Raw genomic sequence first — 10,869 nt, 5'->3', positions numbered from 1 at the left:
GGTCAGCCAGTGAGGGGCAGGGAAGCACAAAGCTGGTTCTGGGACCATGTGGCCAAGATCTGGGGTCCCCACTCACACTGTCTCAAGATGACCTGTGCCCACTGCCCTCTCCAGGCAGCGCCTGTGATGAGGGGCCGGGGCCCGGCTGGGCACGTAAGGGTTTGTGTGCCCAGAGCAGGCCTCCTGGCCCCCGCTCTCCGCAGGACTGCTGGCGTGACAGCGGCTCAAGCTGTCTCCCAGCCCGGGGCTGCCTGCACGGTCAGCTGGTCAGCCGGGCCAGGCCAGGCCGGCAGAGGGGGAAGCTGGCATGCCGTGCCACCCACAGCAACCCTTCCTGCTCCATGACCTGAGGGGGAGAAATGGAGCACCCCACGCTGCATCAGGGAAGGTGGCACTGGAGCAGAAGGGGGACCGACCCGCACGCTCACCCTCACATCAGTGTCTTCGCACTGGCTGCCCCCAGGACCTCGGGACTCTGTTCCTTAAGAACACCTGTGCCAATAACTGGGCCATGGCCTGTCACCCTCCTGCACAAATTGGGAAACTGAGGCCTGGCTCACAGGGCCCAAGACCTGCTAACCTCTGGATCCAGTTCTCTCCTGTCCTCTTTTCCCCATTCGAGATGGGACACCCAGAGGCCCCTAGAGGGTACTCCTTCCTTCCCCTGCGTACTCCTGACCCCCATGCTGAGCTGGGGGTACTCTAGGAAACCTGTCGCTGAGCCTACAGGGAGAGCCCAGTGAGCTCTCACAGGGCCCTCTGTGCCCCCACGGAGCCAGCCTGGAGGGCACTCACCCCTCTGGCTGCAGATCCCACTCGCAGCCTGAGCGGCACCATCACACGCCTCCGGGTTCAGGCACTTCCTCCTGAAGGAGGCGGATTTGCTGGGAGAAGCATGGCCTGGCTCTGTCCTGGCGTGTCTGTGTCTATGTCCAGATGGAACTGGCTGGCCAGGTGAACTTCCCTGAGGACCCAGCTGAGAAGTAGTGGGACCCCAGACTTAAAATCTGGTATCTTGGGAAATAATGTGGAAGCTGCTACCCCCTGGGTGGTGCTGGGAGCACTCCGGCCATGGGGACATTAGCGGGGATCATGGCGGGTCTGTGGATACACAAGCCTCTCCCTGGCCTCCCGCTCCCCTCCCCGGGCCCTCCAGCAGCGGAGAGGCTGCAGACAGAAGGTGGAGGGCCCGGCTGTACCATCCTCCTGGGGCACCTGCCAGGGGAGTGAGGAGTCTGGGCTCGGACTAGAGGAGGTGGGAATGCTTTCAGGAATTGGGGGGTGAATGTATGGGTCAGTGGGAAGGGCAAGGGTTTGGGGGTGCAGATCCATTCAGCCTCCTGTTTGGAGCAGAGGACACAGCACTGGAGGCAGAGCTGGCCAGAAAAGGAATCTCGTTCCACTGTCCCCTCACTGGGCTAAGCCACTCAGCTCCGTGCTCCAGCCCTCCTAGGACAGGGCTCTGTCCCCTCCTGGGCTGGGCCTCAGCACCCCCCTCCCCCAAGGCTGGCTCTGTTCCCCACAGCACCCCCTGTCCTGGGGCTTGGCCCCTAGGCCCTGGCTCAGGCAGGCAGCTGTCAGGGGCCAGAGCCCTGCCCTGACGGATGAGTGCTGACGGCCCCTCTCCAGGTGCCCTCGCCGCTGACACCCCATCACACCGCTGCGGGGACCCCGGGAGACCTGGCCGCCTCTGCGCGCACCCCCGCGGCAGCCTGCAGGCGACGGGGGGCGGGGACGGTGCCAGGCGCCCCGCATTCGCCTGTACACCTGCGCCTCCACTCCCGGCGCCTCCGCGGCGCTGCCCGTCCGTCCCCGGTGGTGCCGCCGGTGTCACCGGCCGCCGCTCCATCCCGGAGTCCCCGGCGCCGCGGGGAGCTGGCCAGGTCCGGCGCCCGGCTGGTGAGTGCGCGCGGGGGCGGCCGTGCGCGGGGGTGGGGGACAGAGGGGCTGGGAGAGCGGTCACCGGGGGCGGCCGAGGGGAGACCGCCACCTGCGGCCGCCCGCCCCCGCCCGCCCCCGCCGGTCCGCGTTGGAGGTCGCAGCGCCCCCCGGAGCCCGGCGCGCGGCGCACGCGCGGCCGCTGCTGCCGCCAACTTCAGTGGGTGCGACCGGCGTCGGGGGGACCCGGTCGGTCGGCGGCGGAGGCTCCGGGGACTCGCTGCCGAGTGAGTGACCGCAGACCGCGCGGGGGGCGGGGGTGGGGGGCGCTCCTACCATCGGGCCTCAGTTTCCCCGGCGGGAGTCCGTGTCGCTACCCCGAGAGCCTGAGCCGGTGTCGCGTGGGGTGGGGTGGGGAGGAAAGGGTGCCGAGCGGGGAAAGAGCGAGAAGTTTCTGCCTGATCCTGGGGGCGCCGCGCAGACTTCCCGGGGCGCCGCGGGCTCGGCTCCTGCCGGGGCGCAGGCACAGTGGGCGCAGCACCGGCGCAGCTGGCCAAGTCCAGGGCGGAGCGGGCCCGGGCTGGGCGAGAGGGCAACGGGGTGGCGGGGGGCGGAGGGGGGGGGACTCCGGGAGTATCCCAGACACTACTTTCCCCACTTCCCAGCGTCCAGGCTCCGGGCACCGGGATTAACTGGGTGAAGCAGCCCCATCCCTATAGGAGGGCGCCCTCCAGGGTGAGGCTGGGGAGGCTAGGGGGAGGGAGTTGGGGTCTTAAGGAGGAGCCTGCTCACCCCCTCTGCCCTACACCTTGTGGGGTGCTCCCGAGTCCCAAAGGGGCGCAGGATGGGAGAGCTGTAATCCCTTGGTGGCTGCTCCAGGAGCTGCAGTCCCTGCTCGCCTCCTGGGGTGGTGGGGCCTCCTGCTCCCCGCCTGCCCCCAGGTCTCCCCAGACAAGGAGAGGTTAGTGGGATCCGGGTGTCTGGGCTGGCACAATGTGGGCGCAGGCTCCTCTGGAAGCATGCACCCAGTCACGGGTTGGGACACGTGTGCCAATGAATGTGCCTTTGGATGTATGTGGGTACGTGCTGGTGTCTGGGGGTGTCTCATGCCTGTGCACAAGTATGCCAGGTGGGTGTCAGGCCTCCTCTGGGTCCCTGTGCAGCCAGCAGCTGCCGAGATGGGTCCCGGACAAGCCCCCCACTTGCTCCTCCTGAGTCCTGGGGCCCAGGAGGATACCCCCACCCCGCCCCCGAGTCCAGGGACCGGGCTGGGAGGTGAGGTGGGCGGTGGCACCAGGCAGCACAGCTGTGTGGCTCCCAGGGCTGGGTGATCGATGGCCCCAGCACAGCCGTCTCTGTCTCCCCAGCACACATGCCCATTTGTCATCTGTATCTTGGGGGGCTGGGGGCTGGGGCCTGCCTCTGCACCCACCACTACGTCCTGGGAGCCCTTTCCTGGTCCCAGCCCCCTCCTCCCAGCCCCTCACCCCTTTTGGAGCCCCATCCCCTCCCGGATGTAGACACCCCAAACTGCTCCCCTCATCTCTGCTCACCCTGCCTCCCTCGTCCCGGCCTGGCCTGTGCTAACCCCTCGCAGAGGCCTCCTCCCGTGGGCGGCCTTCTCTGCCTCCCTGGCTGGCCCCGGAGTGGGGGTGCTCGCCCGGTGTTGGGGGGCAGCAGACATGCCTGCCTGCCATGTGCAGAGCCCGAAGGCCGGCAGGGAGAGCAGCCTGCTCTCTGCGGCTGCCCGGCTGCCCCAGCCCCTGCTTACCCCACGGGCCCTCCCTGAGCCCTGGGAGCAGCAGGAGTGTGTCCGTCCGCATCCATGAGAGTGTCTGTGACCATGTGTGTAGTGTGCATGTATGTATGTGTGTGTGGGCACATTGCACCTGAATGTGTCTGAGTGTCTGCTCACGCCCCGCCTGCGCTGTGAGTGCATTCACATGCAGTCACCATGTCCACACTGAGTGTGGGTGAGTCTTGTGCCCAGAATTTCGGAGGTCCACTCTCTTCCCACTTGGCCCAGCGGTGCCGAGGCTGTCCCTCCGGGCACTGAGAGCTCGGCTAGAGCCTCACACAGTGTGCCACACTCCCCTCGCGCCCCGCCAGGCACACGCCGGGGTGTGGGCAGCCCAGGTGGCAGCCCAGATGGAGGGCAGAACGGCTCGGAGGGAACACGCAGGGCATGGGGAGAGGAAGAGGTCTTGGCCGAGCTCGGCAATGCAGGCTCGGCTGCTGACCTGCCCGCAGCCACCCAGATGGAGCCCGGCTGAGCAGGTGGCTGTGCTGTGGGGCCGTGCTGTGACGTCCACGCCCCCCAGCCTGGCCTCCCCCACGTGAGGCTGACCCCCTCGGAAAGCTCGCGTGCCCGGCAGGAGCACACAGTCATGCGTGTGCACATAGAGGCTCAGAGCCTTCTGCCGGCTTCTCGTCTCGGTGCTTTTCTCTCCGCTTCCCGGCACAGGCAGGGGGTCTGCGGAGGGGAGTGGGACAAGGAAGAGCTGATGCCCGCCCCCCCCACTGCAGGACCAGGCCTGGCCATACTTAGCTCCTTCCAGTCACTCACCAGTGCCCGCTGGGCAAACAGAAACAGGTCTGGATGGAGTCACCCCAGACCTGGGCCTGCTGGGGGCTAGCTGGGCCTGAGGCAGAGATAACATACCAGATATCTAGTTAAACTTAAATTCCAGGTGAACAACAAATACTTTTTATAGTATGTTCCAAATATTGGCTAGATTAAAAGATGTATTTGTCGTTTATTTGAGTCAGATCTAACTGAGCATCCTGCATTTCTTTTTGTGTTTATTTATTTATTTATTTATTATTTTGTTAATCTACACCTAAGGATATTTTTCCCATAGATATTTTAGAGAGAGTGGATTTTCCCCATAGATATTTTAGAGAGAGTGGAAGGGAGGGGGGAAGGAGGTAGAGACGGAGAGATAGAAACATCGATGTAAGAGACACACATAGATTGGTTGCCTCCCATACCCGCCCTGACCGGGCAGACATGGAACCTGCAGCCCAGGTAGGTGCTCTTGACCAGGAATCGAACCCGAGACCCTTCTGTGTGGGCCGACGCTCTAGCCACTGAGCCCCACCGGCCAGGGCTGGACATCCTGCATTTTTATCATCTGCGCCGGGTGGCTCTAGAGGTGTGGGTGGAGCAGGGCTGAAGGGTGAGGTGGGGAGGGTATTCTAGGTCCGAACTACCTGTGTGGAGGCAGGGAAGCCCAGGCTCAGGGAGGAGGCCCTGCCATGCCCGGCCTCTACCCCTGGCGCTCTGGGGCCGACGGAGGCACTGACCAAGGCCCCTTGTCTGCAGGTGGCCATGGTGCCGCGGCCGGCCCGCTAGCAGGCTGCCATGTCCCGAGAGGTGGCAGGCTCATGCCGCCTGGGCTCCGGGGCGCGGGCGCGGGCACGGAAGCCCAAGAAGCCACACTACATCCCGCGGCCCTGGGGCAAGCCCTACAATTACAAGTGCTTCCAGTGCCCGTTCACCTGCCTCGAGAAGTCGCACCTGTACAACCACATGAAGTACAGCCTCTGCAAGGACTCCCTCTCGCTGCTGCTTGACTCCCCCGACTGGGCATGCCGCCGTGCCCCGGCCACGCCCCGGCCGCTGGAGCCCGCCACGGACTGCCCCCCTGCCCCCACAGACCCGGGCAGGCGGCCCCGAGCAGCTCGGCTCCCAGACGCTCCCGCCACGCCCGACCTCGTTGTCACTGACCTTCTCTCCCTGCACCGCTGTGTCGGCAGCCCCAAGCCAGAGGCTGAGGGGTCCCCAGGGACACCTCCCCCTGCAGCCAAGGATGCCCACAAGGGCGTGGGCCTTGGAGGGCTGCTGGCCGAGTCCTGGAAGCCAGGGCTGGGCAGGGGCCCCAGGAGCATGGCTGTGGCAGACGCAGCCACAGTGGGTCCGGAGAGCAGCGTCCCCTGCTACCCTCCGCCCGCCTCCGGCGAGCTCCCCGAGGCCCAGAGCCTGCAGCTGTCCCTGCTGGGCGTCAACTACCCTCTCGGCCCCAGCCTCTTTTCCTACCTGGGGCCCTCCCTGGCCACGGCGGCCCACATGCCCTTCCTGGGCTCAGCCAGCCCCCTGCTCCCCCCAGCCTCGGCCTTCCCCGCCCTGCAGCCCCTAGAGCGCCCCACCCCTCTCCCCCGCCTCTATTACCCTCTGCTCCTGGAGCACAGCCTGGGGCTGCCGGCGGGCAAGGCTGCCGCCCCTGCCAAGGCTCCTGCTCCCCCCAAGGGACCCCCCGGGACTCTGGCCCCCGGGCTGTTAAAAGTGCCAGTGCCTGGGCTGGGGGGGCCCTGGGCCTGTGGTGCCCCCAGGGGCCCAGGGCAGGAGGGAGGGCTGGAGCTGGCTGCCCAGAGTGACGCCAAGAGGAAGCTGCCCCCGGGGAGCAGGCTGGAGCCGCCCAAGGCTCCCTCCAGCTCGGCCAGCTTTGGTTCCCAGAGCAGGTAGGTGTCAGCGTGCCCCAGGCGTGTTGGGGGGTGGGTTGAGATTGGGGGGAGGGGAGCTGGGTCTCTGTTCTGACTTAGGGTCCGGGAATATGCGCTCCGGCCACAGAGAGGATACTGAGACCAGAGAGCCAGTCTGTCTGTCCTTCTGGGGTCCCGAGTCTCTAGGCCAGGGAGACAGGCTGCACACAGGGGGCGCGCGAGAGAGAGTGGGGCGGAGGCTGGGGGAACGGTGGTGGTGGGGGGGAACGGGGGTGGCGGGAGGGAGGCAGCACAGCCTTCTGACCGGCTCCTACTCCCCAGCCTGCGGAGTGGCCCCTCCGTGATTCTCTGGCCGGAGGACAAAGAGCCAGGCACCCCGGAGATCCCGCTGCCCCAGCAGCCGCCGGGCCTAGTGCTGGGGGGCCCCGGGCACATGTGTGAGGACCTGACCCGGGCTCTCAGCGACTATGCTAGGGCAGAGCAGCGCCTGGGGCAGCTGGCACCTGCCAGGGGCCTGGCCCCGCGGCCTCTGCGGGAGCAACTGGGTAAGATCCGCAGGGAGCTGCTCACCATCCACCAGGTGCTGGAGCAGGCCGCGCGGCCCCCGGACATGCCGCTCGACCTCTCGGTGAAGCGGACACCGCCCAAGGTGCCCGAGGCGTCCTCGGGGTCCTGGGGGCAACCGGAGCCGGGTACTGTATTGGCCCAGGGAACCCCTGAGCCAGCCAGGATGCTGGGCCCCGCGGGGGCAGAGCCTTTCTCTGGCCATACCACCAAGTGTGAGGCTGACTCCAGTGTCCCTCCCCCCGGGCTCCCCCTCCCGGCCCCCGATGACCCTGTCATTCCCGGCAGTAGCTGGGGCCCCCGGGGCAGGGTGGGGGGCTCCTGGCCTCCGGAAGCTGCCTCTGGCCTGCAGAGCTCCCCAGGGGCCGAGGTCTGACCACAGTTCCGAACAGACAGAGCCCCTTCCCCAACCCCCTGCCCACCACCTGGCACCCTGCCAGCCTCCCCCCACCCCGGGGCTGAGACCCGGGGCCTGCCCAGCATGCCCGTAAACAGATCCCCCCACCACCACCTCAGCCACGGCCTGTCCCTGGGGCCACACAGGGACAGCAGAGAGTCACGGCTTCTTCTCGACCACAGCTGTGGACATTAAAATAGAAACCACCTTCACACACCCTGTCTGAGCCTCCTCTTTCCCTTGCTGCTCCACTGTTGCCCTCGGAACACCGTCCCACTGTGCAGATGTACCAGCCACGGGCATCTGGGTGGGCAGTGTCCTGGGCCGCACTGCCGGTGTCCACCTCCAGATCCTAACCTGCTTCCTAAGACGGGGCCCTCCCCGGAGGGGCAGAGTCTGGGGACAGAGCGGGGGGCTTTCCATCAGAAGGGGCAGAGCGAGGAGAAGCAGGTGCGCGGGCCAGAGCGGTGCGTCAGCACATCGGTGGTGGGCAGGGCCTCCAGGCATGCCTCCAGCCCCTGTGTGCCTCGCAGGGCAGCCCGAACGTCAGACCCATGCTGGAGGCTGCTCCCACCGCAGTGAGAAGGTGCTCCCCACATTCTGTGGCCCAGGGCTGTTTGCCCAGCATGGCCTCCCCTGGGCCCCTGCCAGCGCCTGCAGCCATGATAGGCATCGGGTGGCCTTCACAGCTCGCTGCCTCCCTCCCGGCACGACCAGGCCAGACTCGCCTTTCCCACAGGCTGGGGTGGGGGCGGGTAGGGGGGGGCTCCTCGGGGGACCCTTGGACCCAGCTAATCACTTCTCTCCCTGGGAGTTGGCCCTCTCAGGAATAGCCCCGGGGAAGGCAGTTCCTGCCTGCGCCCGGCTCCCCCGAGCTGGACCAGCCAGGCTGGGGCCAGTCGGAGCAGGACCTGTGGCTGCCCCATTAACCGTACCGGGCAGCAGATAGCATCGGCCGCCCTCCCCACCGGGGGGCGTGAAGCGCCGGTGACCAGAGGGGGGTGCAGGCCAGCCAGGCAGGGAGAGCTGTGAGCTGCAGACAGAGGCTGACCCTCCATCTCCAGGGGCTTCCCAGAGGAGCTGCAGGGGACCGTGGGCTGGGTTAGGAAGTGTCCAGAGAACCCCTGATTTCTCATCACCCACAGGGCAGACAGCCTGTCCCTGTTGGGGGAGATCACCCAGCTTCACCGGCGCAGAAACGGGAACAGAGGGATAGGACCCAACCTGCCCATTCTAGGGGCGGGGGACAAGATGGACCCCTGGAAGCCCTCCACCTGGCCCTGGTCCTGCTGGGGGTCGGGGTGGGACCGCTTCATCTGCAGATACTTGCTCAGAGCCCTCTGAAGAGTGAGCCCTGACATCGCAGAGGGTGTGGGTGTGGACGCTGTGGGGCCTCCCTGGGGAGGGGCTGGGTGCGCTAACCTCGGGTGGCTTCCAGCCAAACAGGGGCAGTGGGAAGAATGGCCCAGGGTTCAGGGCAAAGGAGCTGAGGCAGGAATGTGGCAGCACTGGGAGTCCCTGGGGTTTAGCGGCGGAAGCGGAGTGTCAGGACTCCGTAGGGCCCATGGCTTCTCTGCCCCCTCCTCCTTGCCCATGTGGAGGTGGCCCCTTCCACTCCCTCAGGCTGCTGCTGGAGCAGGAGCCCCTTCCCGCCGGCCTCCCTGGGTAAGGGCGGGTGGGGAGGCGGAGGACAGGACCTTGGCCTCATCCCTCGGCTGTTGGGAGTCTCCAGGGACTGTGTGGTACCAATGGGCAGGGGCTTGGGCTGTCCCCAAGAAGGGTCACTTTCCCTGCCTACAGGAAGGAACGGTTCCATGGGCAAATGAGTTTGAGAAGCACTCCTCATCTGTCACCCTCACCCCCATCTTGGGACATCTGAACGCCCGCAAGCTCATTCAGGTCTCAGAGCAAAGCCCACAGCAACCTTCAGGGTCCATGTCTCCCAGAACTGTATTCCACGCATCATGCTGGGAAAATAGGACCTAAGACAGCTGGCTGCTGGGTTTTCGAGCTGATCCAGGCTCAGGACCTGGTGGAACTGAGTTTGAATCCAGGTCCCTCACCTCCACCCCCACCTTCACTCCTCAGTTGCCTAATCTGGAAAATCAGAACACCAGCACTGCCTGGAAGGGCACAGGGGAACTGAGGCAGCTGCTGCTCGGCACACTGCGGGGCACACTTTCTCTAGCAGCCCCCAACTCGGCCCAACCATGGTAACTTGCTGGCACACCCACCTCTGGCTTCCTGCTCTTTCCTTCTGGGCTTCCTCACCATCTGGCCAGCTGCCCCCCCAGGCCCTTCATTCACTCTGGACCGTCCTGAAGACTTGGCTCGCTCCTGGCTCTCAGGCAGATCCCGGTGCCTGCAGGGCTGAAGCAGGGCCCAGGGTCTGCACTGCTCCCTGCTGGCCTGCTCTTCCTGACAGCTGGAGCTGCTCCTGCATCCACGTGCTCGACCTTGGGGGACTCTGTCTGCCACCTGTCCTGCCGGTGCCAGGGAGGACATCTCTTGGTGCCAGAGGATATGGCTGTGACAGCTGCTGTGCTCATGGTGGTCAGTGAACTTGTCCACCGGCTGTCCACACACTCCAGCACACTTCCCAAGTGCCCAAGGAACTGGTGATGGCGGGCACTTCCTGGCCCCTCCGAGGCTGGCTGTGGATGCCCTTGTTGGCTTTCTGGAGCTGCACAGAGCTCCACAGGGGGACCCACTTTGGAGCTGCTGGTCCCAGCCTCCAGCTGGGTCTGGAGTGCTTTGGTGGGTGGGCCTGGGGTCTACAGGGGCTTCGTTGTGAGTGAGAAGTTTGGGGATGCTTAGCTGTTCTGTTGGGTGTGTCCACTGATCCGGAGGGTAACGTTATTGTGGCAGACAAGCAGCAGTGTCAGGTTAGCACTTTCCCTTGGGCTAGGACACCCATCTGCATGGTGTTTGAGGGGCTGGGGATGCCCTTGGGCGTGGTCTCTGGGCCCCAGAGCCAGCTCATGGTGATGGACGCAGGGGACAGCTACATGTAAGACTCAGGTGGGCTCAGATGGCAGCAGCCCCCTTCCTGTGCATGGGCCCAGCCCTCAGGCCTCCAGACCACCATGAGAGGTAGAGTCCAACAGCCATATCTTTCTGATCCTGCACATTAGCTGAGGACCTAATGGGCCACGCCCTGGGCTGGCCTCCTGTCTTCTCTTGGAGAGAATTCAGACTTTGTCAGCAGCCACAAATCAACGGCCTCCCAGCCTCCAAAGCTGGGTCCTCTCCATGCCCCAGGGACTGTATGGTACCAATGGGCAGGGGCTTGGGCTGTCTGAAGAAGGGTCATTGTACCCCAGAGTTCACTGTGCCCCAGAGCTCACCACTCCCGTGTCCACTCAGGCCCTGGCCCTCTGGCTCGGGGCCCAGAAGGCCTGAGCTTTGGGACCAGCAGCTGAAGCCTGGAGATCTTTGGCGTGTTGGACAAGCTGCTAGCACTTATCCTGGCAGGATCTCCCACCAAATGCCCCAGTCCCGGTCTCCTAATCAGTCACAGGCAGGCAGGGAGGGTGCGGCTGGGCTGGGTGGCCTGGGCAGGGGTGCGGCTCCTCATAATCCCCATC

At 65.5% G+C, this 10,869-nt stretch overlaps 1 protein-coding gene across 1 annotated transcript; it reads left to right on the top strand.

Annotated features, from left to right (window-relative positions):
* The first annotated feature begins 1,619 nt into the window (after positions 1-1,619).
* PRR35 (proline rich 35) lies at positions 1,620-7,495 on the top strand. Its single transcript, XM_084880974.1, has 3 exons — positions 1,620-2,165; positions 5,204-6,339; positions 6,643-7,495. Exons 2-3 carry the CDS (start codon positions 5,243-5,245, stop codon positions 7,259-7,261), a joined length of 1,716 nt encoding a protein of 571 aa, XP_084737100.1. The 5' UTR covers positions 1,620-2,165; positions 5,204-5,242; the 3' UTR covers positions 7,262-7,495.
* Positions 7,496-10,869: the final 3,374 nt, after the last annotated feature.

Source organism: Pipistrellus hanaki (assembly GCF_964339955.1).
Source record: "Pipistrellus hanaki genome assembly, chromosome: 4".
Classification (NCBI taxonomy): Eukaryota; Metazoa; Chordata; class Mammalia; order Chiroptera; family Vespertilionidae; genus Pipistrellus; species Pipistrellus hanaki.
The sequence above is the reverse complement of the archived record's forward strand: the minus strand, read 5'-3'. Positions and strand labels throughout refer to the sequence as shown.